The sequence below is a fragment of the Mustela nivalis genome (assembly GCF_964662115.1).
Source record: "Mustela nivalis genome assembly, chromosome: 7".
NCBI classification, from domain to species: Eukaryota; Metazoa; Chordata; class Mammalia; order Carnivora; family Mustelidae; genus Mustela; species Mustela nivalis.
In genome coordinates this window covers 80,013,630-80,040,885 of record NC_139026.1, presented here as the reverse complement: position 1 = coordinate 80,040,885, position 27,256 = coordinate 80,013,630, and the positions used below count along the sequence as shown (strand labels likewise).

The 27,256-nt window shown below is 35.7% G+C and overlaps 1 protein-coding gene across 2 annotated transcripts in view; it reads right to left on the bottom strand.

Moving 5' to 3' along the window:
- Positions 1–2,271: 2,271 nt before the first annotated feature.
- The window catches only part of CNTN1 (contactin 1), a 351,845-nt gene continuing 326,860 nt past the window's right edge, over positions 2,272–27,256 (bottom strand). For both annotated transcript variants that reach the window (XM_082742231.1, XM_082742230.1), the window contains one exon: positions 2,272–4,755. In XM_082742231.1, coding sequence (XP_082598357.1) covers positions 4,679–4,755 — 77 coding nt within the window. In that variant the 3' untranslated portion in view covers positions 2,272–4,678. The remainder of the gene's footprint in view (positions 4,756–27,256) is intronic.

Here is a 27,256-nt window from a genome sequence, read left to right as displayed (position 1 = left end):
TTTGAGATTAACTTACTTTGTTGTATGTTGTCAACACAAATGTTTTCTGAAAGTATCCTTACAGCAGCATTTCAGTCATATCCTCATTAGAGTGAGTGGAACATATACAGGTTTTAAAAAGGGAAAAGGAGAAGAATACAGGGTTGCATAACACACTCCTAAGATTTATATCCACCTGGAATCTGTGGCTGTGGTCTTACTTGGATATAGGGACTTTGCAGATGTCATGGAGTTCAGATGAGGTCCACGCTGGATTAGGGTGTGGACCTACTCCCATGGCTAACATCCTTAGAAGAAGAAAGAAATCTGGACACAAAGTCACTCAAGGAGAACTCCAGTTGACAATGGAAGCAGAGATGGCGAGATGCAGCTGTAAGCCAAGGAATGCCAAGGACTGCCTGCAACCGTGAGAAACTAGGACAGAGGCACAGAGCAGATTCTCCCTCAGAGCCAACCGTGCTGGCACCTTGATTTCAGACTTGTAGCTTCCAGAAGTGTGACAGCATAGATTTCTGTTATTTGAAGCCACGAAATCGTGGTCATTTGTTATGACAGCCCTAGGAAACTATTATAACTAAACTAATGAAGTATTCAGCACTATTTTCAAGGCAGCTTCTATCAAAACAAAGGGGCCTTACTGAGGAGATAGGATAAGTGAAGGCCCAGTTCTTCATCTCACAATTTTGCCTTAGGATGAGCTTGACTCAAATCTACAACCAAATTCGTAATAGCATCATAGGCACTGTTTTATGTTACCTCATGTATCAAATTTGTTATTAGTAACTAAAAAGTGAAACCTGTTTTTAAGATATTATAAAAATGTAGAAAAGTAATCTTGGCCTCCCATCAACTAATTTTAAAGTCATCTCATCCAAAACCACTTTGTTTCTATTCTAAAAAAAAAAAAAAAAGTTCAAGTTGTGGAGGGGACACCTTTCATCAATCTTTTTATTAACAACCTTCAGAAGATTATAGACTCAGGAAATTAAGTATTAAAATTTAATTAAGTCACCAAGTGACATGAAAAAGAAAAAAGAGCAAAGGAAATCCACATTCCTTTGGAGAAAAAATCTAAAGTACATTTCAGTCTGCTGCTTGGATTTCAGATATAAATAAATTGGGATATTTTTATTAGACTAAAAGTGTATATAGCATTTTGATACTTAAGATATGTAATTAAAAGATAAGAAATTCGGTCATCGGTAAATTAGCATTTCAGAGAGGCCAAGAAAATATTTTTTTTTTTCCTTAAGAGATCCTTAAAGTATGTACACATGATATTGCTCTTGTTGACTGGGTTAAAAATATCAGTTAATATAGCTTATAGTAATCATCAAAGTCTTTGATTCTCAAATCTGGCTCCTTACCAGATACTCCTGAACAACCTAAAATGATACAGATCCCTGTTCCTCACTTTCCAAATTCTGATTTGGTAAGTCTGGACTGGGACCCAGAGAATCTATTTTATTTTTTCAAATTCTCCAGGTGATCCTGATGGGCAACCAGGTTTGAGAACCACTAACATGGAAAACACTCTCACAGAAAGAAGCTTTGATCTCCCAAAGCCTGTGGAATTAGTGCTAGAGTCAATCCAAGGTCAAATACCAAAAGCAAAATATTAGAATGGAAGTAATCTAATACTTCGGGTTAAGAAACAGAGTCAGGGTCCAAAAGGGAAATCAGGTTCCGGGGTGGAAGCAAGTTTCATGAAACAGGAAGGGAGGTTGGAATGCCAAAGATAAATCATAATCAGATCATGGAAGATTGTTAAGGCAGAACACAGGGAGCCCTGGGATTCAGAAGTTTGGGCTTAGTCCAAATCAGGATTCGGAGAAGGCTTTACCTGCACCAGACCTGTCTGTAGAGTCACGCTTTTATGTGAATTCTTCTATTAGAAAACCAGCTCCTTCAAGATTGAACTAGCTGCTCCTGCTGCTGCTTCTCCTTCTCTTTCTCCTTTTCCTGCTTCTTGAGCATTTAGCAGTTTGTTCTAGTGTCTAGCATTAGATTGAATGATATTTACTGAGATCTTCAAAATTGAAGTTTTCCACCAGGTAATCTTATTTCAGTGAAATAACGCCGGTATGTGTTCACATGTGCACACAGGCAGGCTCAAGTGTGTGTCTCTTTACATCCGTATATTTTTTGCAGAATCTTTCAAACAATTAACTGTTGCTTAAGAAGTAATATTTATTCTGTGCTATTGAACTTATAAAGAAACCTTCCAAAAATGAATTTTCAACTTTAGGTAAATTGAAAGGACAGTTATTATTTCTTGGGTAACAGTAAGACATTTATTTCTTTATAATTTGTTTTCATTCATAAAAAGGACAAAGCACAGTCCTATACTACTCCATTGAAAAAATGATAAAAAATAACTAAAAAAATCAATTCAATATTTATCAGTATCAAATAAAATTACTACCACCTTTCCTGAATTACAAAGAAACAACAGATATGTCTATATCTATATAAAGTTTAATCAAGAATCTTGCGTCTTAAGCAGATGATACATTAGTTAGTTTGACAACAGTTGAAAACTGATGGTCCCAGTCAAATTTGTACAATTGTATGAGGAAATGAAAAGCTTGAGTTATCAGTGTATGAGAGACTTTAATCTACCTTATCTCCGTCACGAATTTAAAATTAAACAACCAACCTCCAAAGTCTGTTTTCTTCTTACCTTTCAGAACCATTTCATGCAAAATCTAGCCAGGTTTGCTCTTTATTGCACTACATTAGAAAATAAAAGGCGAGCATGCATTTGGCAAAAGATTTAGTTGTTGTTGATTATATAAAAATGCCCAACATGGGTCACATTGCAAAAGGAAAACCCCAAAGTGTAACAATGAAAACACAAACATTTGTACAGAAGGCTTACAGCATATTTGTTTCCCTAAAGTATGAAGAGATTTTGTTTCCTTTTCAAATAATTAGGTATTTTATGAAATCTGGTAATGATTTTAAGACTGTTGACATACTTCCACTGGGAAATCATCCATTTCACTTATTTTTAAAAAGTTTCATTTTATAACAAAGAGTTGAATGTAAACTAATGAAATATTTATTGATATTTTCATAATGAAAACTCTAAACATTTACACATAGATATATAGTACAAAAATTATACAAATTAAAGAAAGGGGGGGTAAAGTAGTAATAGATCTATTTTGCTTCCTGTAAATATTTTTTTATGAACCTATAAGGTATCCTTTCTAAAAAGATAAACTCTATCTCTAATTAGCTAGCAAGGTTGTGCTAATAAAATAGGATTACACCTCCTGAATCATCAGACATTGCACTATTTCATGAGCCAGCTAATCCTTTATTACTCCATTTCTTTCACATCCACACTCAAATACATTTGCTTGCACACCATGGAGAATGAAGAAATGTGCGTCTTCCTTTTTACAACTTATAAAAACCTGAAGCACCAACGCTTGGGAGACACCATTGGACAGACCCATTACCTGTCTCCTCCTGGCCTTCCAGTACGCATACTTTCAAGGTACCATTAGTAATATATTGATTTGGTATTTTTAGCCAGTTTTCAGTATTGCATTGAAGTGGGAAATGAGCTTAAAACTAAATTAAAAAAAAAAAAAGGTATATTGTGTTTTTTTTTCCGACCTCCAGATGATTTCTTGAGATCTTCAATAATGCAAGGTTTTACTTAGAAATGAAGCACAAAAACAAAGATACTAGAATATTATTAGATCACACTGATATTCATTTAACTGTCATTTATTCCTAGCTGTGTAAAGACTGTCACATCTCAATTAAAAAATGGAAGCACTCTACTTTTCAAAATTCATCATCCCATGTATGAATAAATACAGCAATAGGATGATTCTCTAGATAAGAGCTGTGATTTTTGAGGTTTGAAATTGACAAGAAAAGCATAAAATAACTTTAGAACATAATATCAAAGTAAAGAAAAATCTTCATATGGTATGTTAACTTTACTACTAAGCAACTAACTTAAAAGTATTACTGATTCTGAAAGACAAATATTTAGAAAATTACTTTCTTCCAAAATAAGAATACTGATAACAAGTTGTAGAATTGGCTTTCAATATTCAGAATCTTTTAACTCATCCAGTAAAATGAACTGGTCATGGAATTTATGTCAAAATGTTTCAGTTATACTCTATCTTTTGTTAAGACAACTCAAAATGTCATGAATGATAGGGGCCATTCAAAAATATGCAGGACCCAAAACAGAGAATAGTACAAGAGACTGTATTACTCTTAACATTTACCACATACGATCAACATTTCAACCTCTATTATATTTCACAACTTGTTATTAAGTTTAAAGCACCTGTGTACGGTGATTTTTACGTTCACTCTACAGCCTATAGTATTGAATTGAACACTGTAACTTGTCCCATTGGATTAAGTCATGCAACTGTCACAGAATCAGGTTAAGTGGTTTATAAGGCATATTGGAACGAGTTAAAAATTATTTTATATCCATTTAAAAGTTTATTCTTTTGGATGAAAGGGTTCCTGAATGCCTCAGTCATGACATGTGTTGTAAATCAGTTGGATAGTTTGTTAAAGTGTAATTTATTTGGCTTTGGGCGGAGCCACAGGAATTGGAAGGAACTGTAGTCATCATAGGGATGGAGATGTCCTCTGAGCTGGGCCGGGAACAGCAGCTGTCATACCACGTTCAGATTGCCAAGTAGACAACGATGCCAAGGGCAGGCAGCAGGAAGCCGAGAAGACTTGGTGATAGGGCAGACACGCCTGCAGAGTAAACCAAAAACGGGCACATTATTTCATTGAGAATGGCACTATTTCTCATTTACCCTGCTTGGGGAAAGCCAGAGTAGACAGGCCTGAAAAACAAATGGTTCCTTTAAAAAAACAAAAACAAAACAAAACAAAACAAAACAAAAAACTCTGTACATCAGTGATTTAAAGAAAACAAAAACACTTGATCAAGAATTTCATGCATGAGAGCAAGTGGCTGTTTCTATAACACACTCCTATAAATCATTTCTGATAAAATCACAAGTGTTTACGTTTTCCTGCCAGAAGGTGTTGTCAAGAAACATATGTAAATAAGCAAACAAACAAATGGAAAAAAAAACCCACATATGTAAGGTGTTAAAAAATAAGATAAAAAGATATGCTAAAGATATTAATAATGTTACCTGGGATAAAAATATCATGGGTACACCGAATAGATTTTGCAAAATTTAATATCCAATGATTTTAAGACATTTAGGTGCTTACCCACAATGATTTGAGGAATATATTCTTGATAATAGTAAAGCATCTATTCAAATTTTTATCTAAGAAAAAATTGTCCTGAGATATAGTGTTATGAATTAAAATTAAATATGATGTAATGCATTATGGATTTATATTACATCTTGGGCTAATTACAGCTAGAAAGGCTCCTCCTGTGGTCAAGTTTATGGGTGCAGATCTTGCCTACACTGGAATTCTTGAGAAAAGGCTAAAAAATGGGATCAAGAAGGCACACTCTTCCTTTCCACTCCCCACATCTCTTAGGCTTCCTTTAAAGAACACACTGCTGGAACGAATGCTGAGCTAAAAAATACAAGCAACGGCTTGTAAATATAGTAGATCTGTGTCAAGTTGTAGAAGTTAATTTGAAACCTTAAAACCTTATTATCTACCGTGTTAACAGAGCCCTTTGGATTCCTCTTATACTGGGAAGAGTCAGGGTATTTCTCTTGCATCTCAAGTCATTAAAAGCACATTCATGTTCCCCATGGAGGAAAGACGATCATATCTATTCTCACACCAGTATCTCACTAGTGCCCTGTCAGCAGCTCTGAGTGTTGCATGGAAACATAAGAGAAGTATGATCAGAACCAGAAAAAGAAATAAGCAGCACAGTGAGGGTGGAAAAGTGAAGGCAGAGCAACAAGGGCAATAGAAATGGCCCTCAAGTAGCTGCTGATAGAGCACGAATACCACTGCTGCCTAAGAACGTGAGGAAGAGCAATGGTAACACCAATAGAGACTATGGAAGCTACTACTTACCGCTCTATAGGTATGAGACAGACACGCTGTTGGACTTTCATAAACCTTATGACACTAACCCAACAACCAATGATGGTGGGTCTTACTATCCTGATTTTATAGATTACATAACTCCGATTCGGGTAAGATGACTCGCTTAGAGCCAATGGCCAGTAGAGGGCAGAGCCAGGATTCTATTGCCTATCCACCAGGCTCCAAACGCCAGACTTATCTTTTTGGCACTTTGTATAGACCGCTTTGGAAAAGGACCAATTCTAGAAATGCATAAGGACACTCCACTCCACACTAACAAAGGCAAGAAAGAAAATTAATGACCTATGAGAAAGCACAGCACCTAAGTTGTTTCAAAAAGAATCCTTTGTATTCACGTAGTATTTTTTCATTCTCTTTTTCTACATAGATATTTTTAAAATATGCCACAGCCCACATGTTATTTTATTCCGATAAGGTGACCAATAATAAACCTCAATAGCACAGAAAAAGATTAGTTTTCAATGTTTGACCTAAGTTAAATGATCTGTCCTGATGACTTTTGTCTGAGAATGACTGCAGGGTCTGTGCGTTGCTCTGTTCTCTGACCACAAATTACATCAGGGGCGGATACACGTTCATGTACTTGCCTGAATGTGTGGGTTGGCGCATACAAACTGTGGCTGCAGAAAGAAGTTTAGTCAATTGTGGATGCCATTTTGAAGTTTTGGTGTTAGTATGAAAACCAAACCCAATTTCATAATTTGTGGCTTCAACATCAGGATATTTGATTTATTTTAAATAAACTCTTCATGTTTATGTGTGTTATATTTAATTTCTCTAATGGCTCAAGCTTATATAATTGTGGTCTTCATCTTCAATTCTCTTTCACATTCCAAGCCCAAATTAGAGACCTGACTGAATTACTATTTAAAGTCATTTTAAATGTGGGATCCCTATATTCTTGAAGCATTTTCAATATATATTGGTTTTATATCTAACAAAATGTATATCATAATACTGCTATCAAGTATAATGTCAGTAATTATATGGTATGCAGTAAACATATTTTGCTCTCACATATTTACTGTACGTCAAACATGAACAAGTCATCAATCTTGAATCATTTTTCCCAATCAGAACAAAGGTAATGCCTATTTAGAGTACTATAGCTTTTGCATTGAATTTTATTGATTTTTTTTAACCTCAACTACCCTGATTTATTATTTCCATCAGGAAGGATTCCTGCTGGAGAGAGTTATATATTGAGAAGGGAAATCCTAATTAAAAGTTAAATAGTACTTAACAATCTTTTTAAGTTTTATGATAAGTAGAGAACCATTATAATCACTTTTTAATACAAATTTCTCTCTCTTTTTAAAAAAAGATTTTATTTATTTATTTGACAGAGAGAGAGAGAGATCACAAGTAGGCAGAGAGGCAGGCAGAGAGAGAGGAAGGGAAGCAGGTTCCCCGCTGAGCAGAGAGCCCGATGCGGGACTCGATCCCAGGACCCTGGGACCATGACCTGAGCCGAAGGCAGAGGCTTAACCCACTGAGCCACCAGGTGCCTCACAAATCTCTTTTCTGATGCTTAAATTTGGACACCATGGTCCAATCCAAATTGCTACTGCTGATGATGCTATAAGACAGAGAGTTCCTTCCTGTCGTGTCACTTTTTGTTTTCACAGTTGTTAATATCTCTAGGTTCTGAACAACTTCAGGACAAGGAATATATACAAATTATATTTTCAGCTGTGTTGACAAATACCAAGTGCAGTATATAGTGAGTACTTGACCCATAATGTTATAAATAATTCTTTCAGCTTTAAGCCCTGAACCTTTTCTGATGAAGAGCAGAAGATGGGAGAGATAGTAAAAGGGCAGAATAAGGGTTAAGTTTTAAGGAAGAAAGCAAAGGAGAACACAGGACCTGTGGAACCCTTGGTATTTCTTTATATTTTATGTATGGTATTTCTTTTATATTTCTTCATATTTTATGTCCTCTCTGTTGCATAATCTCTCTAACTTTTAGGCACCTGGGGAAAGGAAAGGGGTTGCCCATTCCCATTAATCCTTTTCCTCAGGAAATCACTTTTTCCCCTATTGGAGAGATGATATTAAAAACACATATGGGGGCACCTGGATGGCTCAGTCAGTTAAGTGTCTGCCTTCAGCTCAAGTCATGATCTTCAGGTCCTGGGATGGAGCCCCGTATCAGGCTTCCTGCTCAGCAGGGGGTCTGCTTTTCTGTCTCACTCTCTCTCTCAAAAATAAAGAAAATCTTAAAAAAAAAAAAAAACAACCCACATATCAAAAAGGCATTTATTGGGGTGCCTGGCTGGCTCAGTCAGTAGAGCATGTGACTCTTAATCTCAGGGTTGTGAGTTCAAGCCTCACATTAGGTGTAGAGATGACGTAAAAGTAAAAATATATATATATTCTTAAAAGGCACTTATTTTACTGTTCTGTCCAGAGATCCTCCAATTTGTCTTTCACTCTTATAATTTGCCCTGGGCTTTGGGAAGGCAAGATGGTTGATTCCCCACTGCCTAGAGGCATGCTTAATATATACTCAGTGTATTAGGTACATGTCAGTAGATGTTTGCTGTTGAAAAGTGTTGAGTCCAACAGAACTGCTGGGATAGCAGCAAGCTTAGAGAAGTGAAAGAGTGTAAGTCTATCTGGGACTGAGAGTGAAAAGTCAGCTTGGATGGAAGAACAAAACCACACGTCTTTATTCAGGTTGGTATGACAAATACAGATAGTGCCAGCTGTAAGCTTAACTGGAGATAAGGTTACGCCACAGCTATAAAACACCATAATGACCCCCTCATTGAGTGGGTAGTGCTGCGTCACCAGAGATGCCCAGGACTTCACATTCCATCTATTACTGGGAATACTCAGTTGCTCAATCACCCTCCCTTCATGACGGCCCCCAACCTTAGTTAATCCCTGCTTCTCCTCCCTCTGTCAGCCTCAGAAAGAGCAGATACACAACTGATCACTATTTCCCTTAAAAGCCCTTCTGAAGTCTGAGCAGGCACTTAAACCTTACGTCAAGAAGGTTCTCTTTCCCACTTGAGTGGTGTTCCACAACTGCTCTGGTCTGTTTCTGGCTGCATCCAGTCAGTTACAGGGAGTCTGACTACCTATCGGACTGCAGGTTTGTACTTGGTCTTCAGCTGTTCTGGTTTCCACAGCATGAACAGGCAAACCTGAGGATCAGTGAGCAGGTCACTATCCTGGTAGGAGCCATGAGTGTACTGGGAACAGTAGTGTGTGGCAGATAACAGTAAGGCCTCTGGGGCCAAGCAAAGTCCAAATCCTGCCTCTGCCTTTCATTGGCTAGGCAATCTTGAGCACGTTATTTAATCTTTTAAAGTCTTAGTTCCTTCATTATAAAATGGGGATAATAATATGTCTCATGGCTGTATTCTGAGAACTGAGAAGATGCCTACCGATAGTTCTTAAGTATTTTTAGCAGCATAACCTTTCTTTAGAAACAATCATACGAAGGGGCGCCTGGGTGGCTCAGTTGTTAAGCGTCTGTCTTCATCTCAGGTCATGATCCCAGGGTCCTGAACTCGAACCCCGCATTGGGCTCTCTGCTCAGTGGGAATCCTGCTTCTCCCTCTCCCACTCCCCCTGCTTGCGTTCCCTCTGTGCTGTCTCTCTCTCTCTCTCTGTCAAATAAATTTACAAAATCTTAAAAAAAGAAAAAAGAAACAATAGTATGTAGAAGTTCATTACTGAAGTAGGAAGGAAAGGGATGCCTTTTTCAAAGATGTGGAATTTCAGCAGCAGTGATAATTACATAAAGGATGAGCTAAGAAATTTAATAAGCCACTATGGTTGGGTCTATGGAAGATTAGCATTTCTGACCTTATTTATTTGTACCCTCTGCAGCAGACTACCAGCTTTCCCTCCTCCACGTTCATGCTGGTACCTTTACTTCCTCAAGCCTGTCACTCCATACAACATGTGGGGGTCTACTTATCACAGTTTGAAAACAGCTGCCTTATGTAAAGCAGAAAATGCACAGCTAATAGAAAACTCCTGTTTATTATTATATTATATATATGACATATATTATAAATATTACATTATTCTATATTATTATATATAATTATTATATTATATATGATTATTATATATAATTATTATATTATTTATTCCTACTTTAGTAATTCATACTATTTGATGTTTATTTCTTGGTATTGATATCTTGCATTGTATTTTTGGAAAAGCACATCAGTGGAAGGCAAAGCAAAACAATACAAAAAGCAGGTGTCCCCTGCATATAACTTATATTTGAGACACATGTCCACTTGTTATTCCCTAATCACACACATGTCCTTTTAGAGCACAAATATCCTAGAATGTCCTTCCACCTGTCAAGACTGGGCATACTGAATTTTCTTGCAGCGGACCAGCTCAAGTGTTATCTCCTCTGTGGCACTGTAGTTTGGATCTTTGGCTTCAAGTAACAGGAACCCAACTAAAAAGCCAGTGTCATACCGCTTTGGAACAACTACAACCACAGATGTGAACCCCTGTGTCCTCCATGTTTCTGACTTTCATCTCTTCTTCCTTTGCATGTTGTCTCAAATTCTGAGACAGATTTCTCCTCAAGCTAGACAAGAGCTCCAAGCTCACAGCCTTATATTCTCAAGAGCAAAAAGATGACACCTTTTTACCCAAACTGTAGTGAGAAAACTTTCAAAGAACAATTCTTATTTTTTTCATGATTTAATGTGCTGTTTGTCCTAGTTAAAATATTTACATTTCATTTTTTTTTTGTTTTAAATTAATTAATTTTTTTTTTCTCACCATAGCACTTACCCTCTCCAATGCTAACCCGGCAATTGCACTACTGGATATTTACCCTAAAGATACAAATGTAGTGATCCGAAGGGCCACGTGCACCCCGATGTTTATAGCAGCAATGTCCACAAAGTCAAATTATGGAAAGAGCCTGGATGTCCTTCAACAGATGAATCGATAAAGAAGATGTGATATATATATAAAGAAGATGTGATATATATGTGATATATATATATATATATATATATATCCATCAAAAAACCCCAAACCTTGCCATTTGCAATGATGTGGATGGAATTAGAAGGTATTGTCCTAAGCAAAATAAGTCGATCAGAGAAAGACAATTATCACATGATCTCACTGGTATGAGGAATTTGAGAATCAAGGAAAGATTCAGATTTGCATAGCCTGGGTCACATACCCTCCCCTATACCAATTACTGTGGCTGAATTAGTGCATTTCTGTGATAGAACTAGCCAGGGAAGCAAGGAGACTTAAATGTCAATGTTCCTTCTGATCTCAGGAGGATTACTACTTACCCCAGTACTGTGGGGATCAAGAAGTAAAGCAGAACAGTAGAAAAGTGCTATGGGGATCAAGAAGTAAAGCAGGAGTTCTGACAAAAACAATACACCTCAACTAAAAACTTCAAATGCACACGGAGTCACCAAAAGCAAAATAGAATAATTCTTATCTTCTCCATTTGTTGACTACATAATCTTTTTGTCAAGAAACATGCCACAAGAGTAATATTCTGTCCATAATTTTGGAAAACATGTTTTGTGGTAATGGGAAAAATATGCTTCAGCCAATTGCTCCCCTCTCTAAACTGCCTTCCTCAACTTTCACATATTTTTCTAATTGCTTGAGGCCAATCAAGATAAGAAAAGCAAGTGATCTATTTAGCTACTGAAGACTTAAGGATCATTTATTTCTGTAAACTAGTGACAGTACAAGAGGCATTTTTATGAGTAAACATTGAAAGCCACTCAGGATAGGTGCAGCATTAGACACTATAAAACACTATAAGTCTGGAAGCTTTTTTTTTTTTTTTTTTTTTTTTTAGGGTTGGAGTACACAATTACATATGGTTATATTTACTTTTACTTTAAGATCTGGAATTTCAGCAGCAGTGATAATTACATGAAGAATGAGCTAAGAAATTTAATAAACCACTATGGCTGGGTCTATGTAAGATCACCACTTCTGACCTTAATTTATTTGTAAAGGAAGACCTAGAAGGAGTTTGTCATGTTACAAATTCAATCAGTCATAAGGATTTAGCCTGGTTAAGTAGTGGTGAAGCATTTTGTTTTTGGTTAGCCTAACCAGCTGGGAATTCTTCATCTATCTTTTACTAACTCTACACCCTTTAGATAACTATTTAATAGTATCTATTTCTCCACTGGATTATCATATAAGGTTGGAAAGTGATGCTTATTTTTTTTTTAAATTTGTGGCAGAAATGGGTGAAAACAAAGGTTAAAGGGGGAAGAGCTGTTTCTGACTTTGACATATGGAAATATAACTTAGAGTCTAGATGAGTTTTCTTACAAAGATAATTAACACAAAATTTAAGCAATCTAATTTTCTTGTAGGACTGAACACCTGAGCAATATGAAGCCACTGAGGCAAAAGCAAATCATTTCAAAATTTGTCTTGAACATTGATTGGGATTTTATGAAAATTTTGGTTTTGGTTGATTCATTTCTTGAAACTGCACCCTATTTTTCCTTCTTTTTCCTTTTCCTGATTCCCTTATCCCACGACCCCAGGCTCCTACCCTATTCTTCATCTTTTTTTTTTTTTAAGATTTTTATTTATTTATGTGACAGATTACAAGTAGGCAGAGAGGCAGGCAGAGAGAGAGAGAGAAGAGGAAGCAGGCTCCCCACTGAGCAGAGAGTCCAATGCGGGGCTCAATCCCAGGACCCTGGGATCATGACCTGAGCCGAAGGCAGAGGCTTTAACTCACTGAGCCACCCAGGTGCCCCCCTATTCTTCATCTTGTCTAAACACTATCAATAATGAGAATCTAGAATAGAGCTGAGCTCTACCACTGAAATACTTAAAGAGCAGGAAACTTTTACTTGCCTGGAAACTGGCATAAAATTTGCAATAAAATGCCTGCAAATTAGTGAGGTTAATGTTAAAATTTCCTTAAGGCCATCTACAAAAATCATTTTTATAAATTGTCTTTTGCTTATTAAAATTAGAGGAGGTGGCTTTTTAGAAAGGTACTTAGTTGGGTTTGCTTCAAATAGGTCTCTGGAGGAAAATGTGAAGACATTTCTCAATTTTAAATCAATTATTTAAGCATTAACTATCTGCCTTTGACAAAATGAAGTAATGGATATTTACCCCAGTTGGTTTTAAGAGTTTCTGGGAAAGAAAACGAAAGAGAAATCAGAAAATAAAACAAAACAGAATTTTTCCACATTTTTTCATTACTTTCTTTCCGTTAGATATCTATTTTTTTATGGTATCTGTGTATTTGGCTTACTTATTTTGCTTTAGATAATTTTATTTCTTTATGTCCCTTTGGACTGGTAAATACTAAGTTACATGGAGAAAAAGAAAGACAGCCCAAGGCTTACTTCTGTCAATAGCTAGTTGCATAACTTTAGGCAAAATAATATTTGGACCCAAGATGTGGCTCTGAGGTTGGTGTGATCTTTGGCTATTTTACTTGTCAAGGATGTGGATTTTCCTTCTGGAAAATGATAGGGTTCAATGTTATAAGTGCTAAGGTTCCTACTATGGTCATGAGCCTATGATTCTAAGCAAACCATAATATATTTAAGAATATCAAGCAATGAGCCATAAAATTTGCAAACATATTTGACATATTTCCCCTCATTTATAGTAATCAAAGTTGATATTAGTTTATAAAGACACATTAAAAGTTTGATCATGTAAGTGATAGTGGTTTTGATGGTTTTATCAAACTCATGCAACCTACTAATCTTGCTGCTCCTACTTGTTTGGCAATTTTAAACCCAGATGCCAAGCAAAATAAGATTTTTTTTTTTTTGGCACGGGTACATGGTTTGCTGGCAGCTTATCCTGCCAGTGTATTCCTTCCTTACTGTTGACTCTGGCCCTTTCCAAGTCAGAATGTTAGATTGCCGGGATGCATTTCCTCTTTGAGAGAGAAACACACATATCCAATACAGCAATGACCAATTCTTTTCTGGGAAATGTAAGAGTAACTTCTAACCGCCTATTGAGCAGCAAAGATATTTGGTTCAAATAACCAAATAATTTGGGGGCAAGATGAGACTATGAAGATCTTTTAAATTAGCTTACCTATTTCTTTAGAAATGCAAGGTGTTGTTTTCACCAGAGCATGAGACTCTGCATTAGAAAGAATTCTATTGGAGTATATTTGCCCTCAGTGCCCCATTTGAATATATTTGAATATATTTGAATTTATTTGCCTGCACAAAGTACTTAAGTGCTCAGAGTCTCTAGTTCCTTATTTGTAAAATAGGAAGTGTAATACATAGCACGGTATTTGTGCTAATTAAATGAAAAAAAATGCTAAAAATGCATAGTAAAAGTCATCTGATAATTGTAAATTTGAAATATGAAATAAAATTTGTTCATTAAAACAATTATTTTTAAATTAATTAATTAGTTTAGAGAGTGGAGGAGGAGCAGAGGAAGAGAGAATGTCAAGCTGACTCTTGCTGAGTGTGGAGCCAGATGTGGGTTAGATCTCATGACCTTGAGATAATGACCTGAGCTGAAATCAAGAGTCTGACACTTAACCTACTGAGCCACCCAGGTTCCCCTCATGAATTTTTCATGAGAATATACTGAGCCTGGGGTGAGACACAGGAGACCAAGACCTCAGTATTTTGGTCCCATTCTACCAAATGTGCAACATGTGTATAATGGATTTCATGGGCTTATTTTTTTTCAATTTGTATAAAACCTTAACAAATAGCATTTAAAGTCTTTATATGTGATTAACTCACAACCAGAGTCAGCTTGTTAGATGATCTTTATGTTTGTCTTTGGAAATAGCTAATAGAACATTCTTGCATGGGTAGCCCTGGCATTGTGGAATGTGTTAAACTATTATAAGAATCAGTTTTTCTCAAACTTGATTAAAGTAGAGTCAGCTGCTTAACCGACTAAGTCATCCAGGTGTCCCGAGACTGGGGACTTTAAATGGCTATTTTATTTTGCCATACTCATCAAAACAAATACTAAGTTATCTCCTCCTCTGCCCTGACCTCTCCTCAATCAGATTTTAAGATAAAAGGACAGAAAGTAGAGTCAGAAAGTGTAAGAATTTGTGTGTGCTCCTTGCCAAGGCTGATGGTTCCTCTTTAATGGTGGGCTTGGAGAACCCCTTGAGCACATCTGTGGCTAAAACTTTCCAGACATTTTCAGGAATTACAGAAACATGCCTCTTGGTTTACTTACAGGGAAAGGAAAGGAAGGCCCCACAGAAACAGTTGCTTATTCTATAGCTCTGCCTCTTTATGCTTTTGGAAGACCAGCTAGCATTTTGGCTTTTTGATGATAAAGAGTAAGAATAAAACCTACCAGTCCATGACAGTCAATTTTCCTTAAACTTATAATTGTAGCCCGTCAAAATCCAAACTAAGGGAAGCAGGCAGATATGTCTTCCCCAAAAGCCCCCAGAGTTCTTCTCAGTTTCTCTTTTACATAAATTTGAGTAAATGATCTGCTGATTTTAATACTCATGTTCAAGGTCAGGGTGAGACACAGTATTTTTTTTTATGTGAGACAATGGAACCCAAAGGTCTTGCTCTTATCATGTGGCAGGATGTCATGACTATTCATGCACAGTGTCACTTTGTATAGGCATCCCTAAAATTATGGCAAATATGACATATTTCTAGGAGAAACACATTTGCATGCCTATTTCAGTACTGGTATTTGTGCAACAAATCATTCACTAGTTGTAGGAAAGGCTAGGTATACAGTCTTTTAAATTTGCTTATGATAGCAGGTCCTTCAAAAAGATGAGCACTATGAGGATAACACAGAACACACTCTGTCAGTGGGGGCTATGAACCCCCAAATGGGAGTTGTGTTCAGTCTCATGTAACTCCTTTGTGGGTCCCTAATTAGTAGCAGTCAGTCAAGTGGTTGGCCTGCCTGGATATAATTTCCATTTTACCTGGCTAGTTTTATTAACGTATAGGTACAGATTAATTTCTATTTAAATTTTAGCTCTGCTTTTCTTTTCAATGAAATTATCTAACAATGAGGAAAACTCCAAAATTTAAATCTACAGATAGTGGTGATATGAGAATAAAAAGGAGATTTATTTAATATTATCTCATTGATACCTATATTTTGTGGATAGTCTAGCCCATAACATATTGTCAACAAATAGCATTCAAAGGATTGTTTTTATTTTTTATAGTTTATTATGAGCCAACTTGGTTTGGGGAAGTTTGTAACAGGTTATTTTGCTTAATTCATAGAATACACAGTTGAAGTATGCAATCACCATCCACATCTACAGATAATGGACCTAAGACTCAGAATTGCCCACTTAGTAAAAGTAAAATTGGGTAGTGAACTGACACCTGATTCTAACTCCATTGCTGTTTTCCCCATCCCCTGGATGCTTCATGACTATCTCTTACTATGGCTAGAGAGTACAGTGATCCAGCCTCCCTAATGTAATATAATGAGCTGAGAGTTGGAGATCACCACCAATACCTAAACAGCTCCACTGCAAAAATGGTCAAGGATCCTACTTCTCCACTGGTTTCACGTGCTGATTCAGAGATAAAACTACCTTGGAAGCTTTCCCAGGGTAAAACTGTGACCAACGTCTGTTTGATCTTTATAGATTCATCTTTGCTTTGGGGCTATGACAAATAAGCAACTGACCTATTTGAGTTAATACTTTGGTATTTAAGATTCTCTGCCCTAATATGAACCTGAACTCATTTGTTGGTCCAACTTTGGGGCCTCACTGCAGGATTCAATGTCATCCATCTATCAGCAAGGACTAATTGGTGCCTCTCTGATTTCCACATGCACATCAAGCTCTTCTAAGAAACTGTCCAAATTCATTGACTCTCTTCAACTATTACAAGGATTACAACCAGCCAAGTCTTCTCTTAGCACTTCCACAGGAGAAACAATTCTCAGCTGTTTTAACAGTCTGAAACATACTAGGAGTTACTGGCTGAAACTTACCACTGATGAAAAGATTTCTGTTTGTGCCTATTTAGCTTCTCATCCAGAATATATAAAATAATCCAATCACTTTGGATGGTATCTGCATGGAATTTTCATTTTGTTAATACATTTTTCAGAATCCTTTCTCTTTCTGGAAAGCTCATTCTTAGTCTTACTTTCAAGTGCTAAACTCTGAAATTTTAAGTTCTTAAAGTTTTTTTTTTTTTTTAAGATTTTATTTATTTGTCAGAGAGAGAGCGCGAGCGAAAGTGAGCACAGGCAGACAGAGTGGAAGGCAGAGTCAGAGGGAGAAGCAGGCTCCCTGCGGAGCAAGGAGCCCGATGTGGGACTCGATCCCAGGATGCTGGGATCATGACCTGAGCCGAAGGCAGCTGCTTAACCAACTGAGCCACCCAGGCGTCCCTGAAATTTTAAGTTCTTTTCAAATTCTTTATGTTCAAAAAAGTGGGAGGAAGAAAGATAGGCTTTCATCACTTCCACAGGGAGTTTATTTTAAAAATCAGCAGAGTAGTTACTCCTTGCTAACCACCAGGAATTCTGGGAAATTCTTTAAGAAACCATTTTGTTTCTGTTGAACAAGCCAAATTCCCACACAGTGAGTGGAAATTGAAATTCTTTCAACATCTGTTTGTATTCCTACCAATAGTGCCAATTTAGTCATTTCATTATAAAATTTTTGGAATTATCACTGTCTTTCTTCCCTTAAGACTTGTGCCTTGTGTCTTTAAACCTCTTGACAGCATATTTTATACAGAGGGACTTTTAGACATCGGTTGATAATATACTAATATGTATGGAGTAACACATAATTAATTTTCTAGGTATTGAGACGAATATTATAAAATCTAGAAATAAGTCTGAGACTTATGATTTGCTTTGAAGTAGTATGTCTTACTTTTTTACCTGACCTGGTTTTTTCATGTCAGAGTTCTTCAGAGTTTGTCACAGAACCACTTCTTTCTCTATATATTCTCACTGTTCCATCATTGTCATTATTCTTATAAAATGTACTTATCCTTCTGAATTTCTGAATTACATAGCTCAGTCAATGATGTTGCTATGCATTTATTACTTATAATAGAAAACATAGAGTCATTTGTAAAACCCTTTTGCCCTCAATTTGCAATATATCAACATGGTGTTGATATATTGTACAAGTACAATTAATTCTATCTCCAGTACAACTCTAGAAACTCTCTGCTCCGCTCTTTCTACTGCCTCTGCCTTAGGAATTCAGGACCTCATCACCTCTTATTTAAACACAAGAAAAAGTAAAATGTGAAAAAAAATAAACCCCACATATTCAATCTGCCCCTTTTCCTTAGTCTGAATATAACCTATACTCCAACTATTTCTACTTTACCATCCTTTTTGAATGTCACATCCCAGAATGCACTGAAGAGGATGCCATTTTTATGTGTTCTCAGGGCCAACATTTGTTTCCTTGGACTGGAACCCCCTTTTAAGCCTAGAAAATTCCCACTGATATAATAAGATTCATCAAAGGCACATTCTGCTGGGCTATATTTCAAAGATAGTTGCTCAAATATCAGAGAAGTTGTTAACTCGGGAAAATACCCACAACAGGAACATTTGCTACATGAAATAATGCCTAATATTTGGTTTTAAAACTTGCAATGTTGCATGTATTTAATAAAAATGGCTAAGGACAAGCCATAAAAGACATACTGTTCACTGACTATACAACATATCAGTACAGAAAATGTAATAAACAATGGAGACCAAGTATTTTTAAATTAACACACATAAATGGGAATTTATCAAATTTGCAAAAAAGTATCCCATGGTTTGACACTCTCTAAATTGTATACATATACTTAAGCACATCTAGAAACTAAAAATGAGTTTTTTAAATATAACATGGTAATTGATAATAACATAATGTGAAGACATTATACTGTGTGAAGCAAATTATTCATGTACTAGCTTGTAGCATTCATTAGTAGCTGCTGCTGATTAAATAAAATAATTGAGTAACTGCTATGTGCTATTATTAAGTACTATTGCATATATATCAATAGGTTGATTATAAAGACAGAAAGTTTGTTCAAATAAAGTAAGGAGAGAATAACTATTTCTTTCCTTGCCAAAACAGAGACTGTCTCTGATCATAGCCTCACTGTGATTTTTCCATCTTTTGTCTAGCTTTGTCTCATGTTCTGAAAGTATATATAATCTAAAATACTAGACATTAATAACAATTCTTAATTTATAGAAAAATTCTTACAATCAAATATGCTTTAAGAAATACTTATAATTCTGGGGTACCTGGGTGGCTCAGTTGGTTAAGTGGCTGCCTTCGGCTCAGGTCATGATCCCAGCGTCCTGGGATTGAGTCCCACATCGGGCTCCTTGCTCAGCAGGGAACCTGCTTTTCCCTCTGCCTCTGCCTGCCTGTTGGCCTACTTGTGATCTCTCTCTCTCTTACAAATAAATAAATAAAATCTTAAAAAAAAAAAAGAAATACTTATAATTCTGAGTTTAATATTGTCTGATATATATATATAATTTTTCTTTTAATATCAATGCTGTAACTCCTGGCATTTATTACTTATAAATTATAATTTATAACTCACTTTCTTTTCTTTTTAAAGATTTTATTTATTTATTTGACAGACAGAGATCACAAGTAGGCAGAGAGGCAAGCAGAGAGAGAAGGAAGCAGGCTCCCTGCTGAGCAGAGAGCCTGATGCGGGGCTCGATCTCAGGACCCTGAGACCATGACCTGAGCCAAAGGCAGAGGCTTTAACCCACTGAGCCAACAAGGCGCCCCCTCTATAACTCACTTTCTTAATCTTCAATTTTAGTAAAATAAATCTTGCAAGAAGAACAGTAAAGAGGTTTTAAAATAATAAATAATTTCAAATAACCACACTATAATAAAAAAGCATCCTAATTTGCATTTTATTTTCTTTGAAAATACAATATAACTTTTCCCCACTCTCAGGAAAGGGAATTAATATAGAAAGCTCAAATACAGAATTATTTTTTTTTTATTTCCTTTATTTGGTCATTATATATTGATTTTTTAAAATCTCTGAATATGTTTAATGGTTGGTATAGAAAACATACCTTAAAGAATTAGAGAGTAGTAAGACAATAGAGTTATGGGGCTCTTACCTTAGTGATAAATTATGTTCATTTGAAAATTGAGCAAAAAATGATAAAAATCTGAATAAGAAAATTCTAAGTTAAATTATTACCTTATTCACCCCTTATCACCCTTTTATCACCCTGGGGATAAAAATATATGTTTATAAAAAATAAAAAATTAAAAAAAAATAAATTATTACCTTATTTCTTTACCTGAACTTAAAGTTTTATGAAAGTGGTAACTCAACAGATATGAGATACCACCTTTTTTGTAATGATTTTTAAGAAAGACATAAAAAATAGTATATGGCAAAAAAGATTCTGCATTTTTTGAAAAAAAGGATTTCAACCATTAAAATCATCCTCACAAAGAGCAAAATAATTAACAAAATCACAAAATAACCAGTGTTCCTAGAAATAAGCAATCTTCTAAAAGACCAACTCTGCGTATTGGCAGAAAATTTATTGAGTGAAAACAAGAGACAGAAGCTAAATAAATTTTATCTGTGTAGGACTTTATTTTCTATATCAAATCCATGTTGGGTATCAGGTACCCATGACATATGTTTGGGGGTTTAAGCAGCCACTTATAATGACTATATAAAAAGACAGAATGTCCTTTCATTTATAAAAACCAAAGCTCTCTCCAAAACCTCAGAATATATAAAGTTACTACATTACTTGAGGTATTTGAAAGAATATACATAAGAATTATGATAGCTATATATTTCATATATGGTGGTACCATTTTTTCTATTTCTAGTCTTTTTCTATTAAATTGGTTTGCCTTATGTTTTAGGTTCCTCCTTGGATCATAATTTCTTGGTAATCTTAGAATCATATTGCCAGTTCTCCAATTACCATAAAAATTATCATACTAAATATATAAGCACTTTTTAATTGTATCAATTTTTCATTTTTAACATTTTCTCTAGATTTTATTATCACATTTTAGAATATTTTTATTTTATTATTTTTAATTTTTATTTATTATTTTATTTATATATTTCTTTATTACTTTATTTTTATTACTTTCTAAATAGTAATAAAAATAATGATTTTTATTATTTTATTACTTTCTACATTTAAAGAATTCTTTTTACTTTTATTTTAATCTTAATGTATATGTTAGAAATTTGATACATGTGTTTTATAGTTCTTGAAGGTCAATACACGCTCTTAAGTCATTTATGATCTGAGTTTTTGAGACATTTTAACACATCATTATTTATTTAGATAACTTTTTTTTGCTAGTTTAGCTGAGAACATAAATATTGAGTCAAATTCCTTTGTCAGGTTTTTTGGAAAATAAAATAAAAATATTTACTTAAAAGTTATAAGCTACCTCATTCTAAAAAGGTTTAAGATAGTTTATGAAGATTCATAAATTATGATGAAGGAAAAATAAGGAAATTGAGAAGAAGGAAAATAAGTTAAGGAAAAATTAGACTAGGTAATGATACCAAAATAGCAACAACATACACTACTAATATTATGAATATTTAGAAGGAGCTATCTAAAATGCACTTAATTATAAGCTATATTAAGGTAAGATATAGTTATATATCTCTAACTAAAATATACAATGGTCTATATACTTTGCTAGAAGTTATGTCAGATATATGGTTCTAAGCTTTGGCCAGGCAACAGAGAACTAGATCTGTCATTAAGTTTGTTATCCAAAAGATTAAAAATCAGGCGATGTGCTCAAGAAAAGCTCTTCTACTTCTGGTCCTGAAACCAGAGGATGAACACAGGTTAAAGGACAGTCCAGCTAGGCAGGTACCTGGGATAGCACTCCATCATGGATGCTAACACAGCACTGGAAATGCAACAAATTAGGAAATTATATTTACCAGAGTGGTTGGTTTTCTCTTCCCCTCCCCCACTCCAAGACCTTTTCATGGATTGTACTGAAGGAAGATATTGATATTTAGAGTGTGTATGGATAGAACATAAAATTTCTAATAAATATGCTCTAATAAGTAATATCTAAGTTGCCTACAGAAGAGAATGGATTATTTAACAGTATGTATTTTTCTTTTTTGAGTGTGTGTTGTGTATGTCAGGGAGGAGGAGTGATGTTGAAGAGATGAATTTTTCTAGAATTTAGACAACAGTAGTCCTCTTTCACATCCTTCCTCTAATTAGATTTCATCCTCTCCATTAAATACTGTATAAAATTATCTTACTTAAATATTTATTTATTAGCCTGGCCCAGGTACTCACTTCTCTAGCTTCAGCCCTACCTGCGAACATTTTTAATCACATTTCCCTAAAAGGAGGACACACTGTTTAGCACAGCAAAACATATCCTCTACAATACCATAATAGATTTTGTGTAATTGCTTTTTGTTTTTGTTTTTGTTTTTTTCTATAATGTTCCTCAGTGTAAGCCAATAGCAAAATACTAAAATACAATTCAATAAAAATCAATCCTATGAAGGTAAAAAACAATGTCTTCAAAAAACACAATTTACTAAAATTTTGGATTGATGAATTAAAAAAATGACTGCATCTCTTGGGAATGGAAGGAAGGAGGCATCTCCATAGAGTGTGCATTATCCACAGGAACAATATTGTCCCTATGGAGGTGAAAATAATTTTGTGGGGTGAAAAGAACTGAGATATTACAATGGTTTTTGCATCTTCAAGGGACTACTCTACATAAACAGGTATGCAGGATAGCTGTAGTATTAAAATATCATGAGTGGCAACAGTTTCCAGGAAAAAAGGGGCTTATTAGGCAGTAATAGAAAAAGGTTGAGGGGCGCCCAGGTGGTTCAGTCGTTAAGTGTCTGCCCTTAGCTCAGGTCATGAAACCAGGGTCCTGGGATTGAGCCCCTTATTGGGCTCCCTGCTAAGCAGGAAGCCTGCTTCTCTCTCTCCCACTCTCCCTGCTTGTGTTCTCTCTATGTCTCAAATAAATAAATAAAATCTTAAAAAAAAAACAAAGAAAAAACGTTTGAAAAACACTGATATGGAAGATTGTCTCTACCAATCATGCTTTTATTTTGAAATTGGGTGGCAAAAGTTTAAGGCATAAGAAAACGGGTTTTGCTGTATTCATTTAGCACTCACAGCAATAGTAAGAACCTATTTATCATTTACTATCCACAGTAATGGTGGTAACACTTTATTCATTACTAATTACTCACATAAAAGGTAGACATTAAATCCGATTCTACAGATAAAGAATAGACTATGCCTTTGTTAAATAATCAATGCTTATAAGTAATACAAATATATACAAATATATTGGGATATTACTGGCATCTTGATTAGAGGAGTCAATTTTTGCAAGGTATTGGAAAACCAATTAAGAATCTCACAGAAATAGATTTATGCCTCATGAGCTAGGGAGTTAATGGTAATGGCCAAGTTTCACACAAGTCAGATAAATTACAAATATGAACATGACCTAGTCCCATTCTAAGATGTAAAGTCACTGTTTTTACATAGGTAAGAGCTGGCATATGTGAAAATGATCACTATGGTCATTCTATTGAGAATAAATTATAGGTTGCTAGCTAAGCACAAAGCAGAGAACAGAGATGTCTGGTACAATAATCCTGGAGAGAAAGCATGATCACTGAACCATGATGGTGGCAGTAGACCTGGAGGTTTCAAGATCTATTTTAGTGGTAAAACCAATAGGATTTCTTGATGAAATGAATGTTGTATGTAAGGGAAAAAAAGTCAAAGATGACTTCAAGGATGATTGGAGATATTTTGTTGAGATGGGTTAAAATATAGGAAAAGGCAATACAGTGGGGCAGAGAGAGGTTTACTTTAGATATCTACCTTGAGGTAGTGGCTAGTGATTAGGCAGTTGAGTAAATTAGAGACTTCTATTTGAGAGCTTTCAGCATTCAAAGCCTTGAAACTGTAAAGATTACTAAGGGACTAAGAGAGATATAGCTACTGAAGTTCTGAATTCTGGGACATTTTAAGTTCAAAAGTTGGAAAGATGATCAGGAACCAGTAAGGAAACTGAGGACAGCAGCTTGTGAGGAAGGAGGAAAATCAAGAGAAACTGGTGCCCAGCAAGCCAAGGATGAGAAAGTGATCAACCGTATTGATGCTGCTAAGAGATTACATAAGGACTCACTCCTGGAATGAAAACATGAAAGACATGACCTTGACAAGACCTTTTTGATAGAGTATTGGGATGAAATACTCTTGACAAGACCTTTTTGATTGAGTATTGGGATGACAACCTGACTGAAGCAAATTCAAGACAGAATTTGAAATGGTGAAGATGAACAAATTCTTACATTCTGCACTAAGAAAATCCTAGAAACACACAAGAGCTACAAGGAGTGATTTCCCTTTTTTTGTTTTGTTTTCCCTTAAAGATGGGCACTATTGCTGAATACTTACAAGTGAGGCAAATTAAAAAAAAAAAGTCAAGTAGAAAAAAAGGAAAATGATGATGAAACAGAAAAAAGAAAGAATGGTTCAGGCAAAACTCTTGAATTAACAAGAAGTGTTGGAATCTGGCTCACATGTGGAGAGTGGCTCTTAGATAACAACATGGAGTTCAGGGGCGCCTGGGTATCTCAGTGGGTTAAGCCTCTGCCTTCAGCTCAGGTCATGGTCTCAGGCTCCTGGGATCGAGCCCTACATTGGGCTCTCTGCTGAGCAGGGAGCCTATTTATTCCTCTTTCTCTGCTTGCCTCTCTGCCTACTTGTGATCTCTGTCTGTCGAATAAATAAATAAAATCTTAAAAAAAAAAAAGAACATGGAGTTCATTCAGGTTATTAAATGGTACATATTTAGGTGTTGGCTACTTCTGATTTCTTTAATTTTCTCAGAAAACAGAAGAAAGTTAGTGACAAAAGAAGGAAGATAGGAAAGATATGTTGGAAATTTAAGGAAGGAGAAAAGCAAAATAGCTGTCAAGAAGAGAAAAGTGAAAAGGTATTAGTGGAATGGTCCAGCAGCACTGCAGTCCTTCTTTAAGTGAGTGGTCATGAAGATTGGTCATTAAGATTGGTGTAACCAATCTTAATGCTGGGTATTTTTCTCTACCCACCTTTAGCTTTGAGAGTGTAGGCATAGATGTACGTGGACAGTTGGACTTAACTTATGGTATATCCAAATGAGTGCAATGAAGTAAGAGAAGCAAAGAAAATGGGAGGTTCTATATACAGGAGTAATAATATGTAGCTGTGAGATTTAAGCTAGATATGAAGAAATCAAGAAAGAAACAGAAATAGCGGTAACATCAATGGTTTCTCCTGGGTCAAAAACATTTTAGGAATTGGAATACTAAAAAAAAAATTAGGGAAAAGATAGGTGGTTGTCAGATACTACAGTCTTTGATATTATAAAAGAGCAATAATGGGGAACCTGGGTGGCTCAGAGGGTTAAATTCTCTGCCTTCAGCTCAGGTCATGATCCCAGGGTCCTGGGATTGAGCCCCGCATCGGGCTCTCTGCTCAGTGGGGAACCTGCTTCCTTCTCTTTCTCTCTGCTTGCTTCTCTGCCTACTTGTGATCTCTGTCTGTCAAATAAATAAATAAAATATTAAAAAACCCTAGCAATAATAAGGTTAAAATAGAACCATAGGAAGGACAACATAACTGAGAGGACAGGGTAATGTAAGGATCATCTATAAGAGTATTGAAGTCAACAAAATATAGACAGAAGTAGTTGTGGAGACACTGACAGTCACCTGGGCTCTTAACTCTGCAAGGAATGAGTAGAAATGATCTAGAAGATTGGTAGAGAACTTTAAAAAGGGAAATGAATGAGAGAGACTGGTGATAGGAGATTCTAAGCGGGGCTTTTGGGGGCAAGAAAGGAGGAGAATACTATGGAGGCAATAAGAAGCTAGAAGGACAACTACCCTACCACCATGTCCAGTGTCCAGGGGTCTGAACAAACTGCAGGAGAAGCAATAGAGCAAGGTTTTAGATGAATTAAGAAGGGGAAGGAGGGGTGTCTGGGTGGCTCAGTCAGTTAAGTGTTTACCTTTGGCTTAGGTCATGATCCCAGGGTTTGGGATCGAGCCCCACGTCATGCTCCCTGCTCAGCATGGAATCTGCTTCTCCCTCTGCCCTTCCTCCCCACTTGTGCTGTCTCTCTCTATCTCTCTCAAATAAGTAATGAAATATTTAAAAAAAGAGAGGGAAGGAAATATTCAGTGCAGAGATGAACATTATTGGAGATTTTGCGGATGTCTGGCAATGAATTCTAGAGGGCAGAGTGGGAAGGTTTTTTGAGTTAAGTATTGATAGAAATGGAGTTAGAAAATGGAGCACCCAGAACTTTATTAATCAGGGATTCCTGGACTTCTTTTGGTTAGTGCCATAAATGAGACTTCTGGGCATGATTGCACCTGAGGGTCTCTAGGCAAATAGTGTTGGGGAATGGGTAAATATTAGGGATGGAGATGGGGATACATAGAGAAATCTTGTCAGGAGCACATAGAGTTCGCTTGTATTCATGCACATAGTAAAACAGAAATCTGTACTTAATCAGAGTTGGGACCTGGCCATGTGAGGAGCATAAAGGGAGAATGAGGCTAAGTATAGATAAGGAAGTGGTTTTAACTATTGGCTGTGGACCTAAGCTATTTAAGGAGGGAACTGAGGGCAGGAGTGGAATGAAGGATAAACAAGCAATAGGGGGAATGGAAGGTCTGGGTGGGAGAGGGTAGAAGAAATGGTAGAGCTTGGGGGAGATCTGAAGCAATAAACTAGAAAAATAAGAGTTAGTGGTCAGAAAATACATGTTTAAAATTGAAATTTTATTTTTTTGCAGTTATTCGTCATATCAAGAATGTAAGGATGCTAAGCCTCTTTGTTTATTAAAGATTTGTTCATCTACCTGTTCATAAACACTTTGGCAGACTATAAATCTCTGAGAAAGTTGCAAATAATGCTTTCACATACATAAAATGTAATATATAGAAGTATAATATATAGAATTAAAGGAAAACCAAATATATTGAAATACACTTATAAAAATATCAAGGAGGTAAATATATGTTTATTAACACATTAAAGTAGTGTGCTTATTAGCCCATTAAAAACAAGAACTAAAATCAGGTCTAATGCCATATTTTTGAAGAAGTGCTACAGTAACAGCTGAGATATTATGAGAATG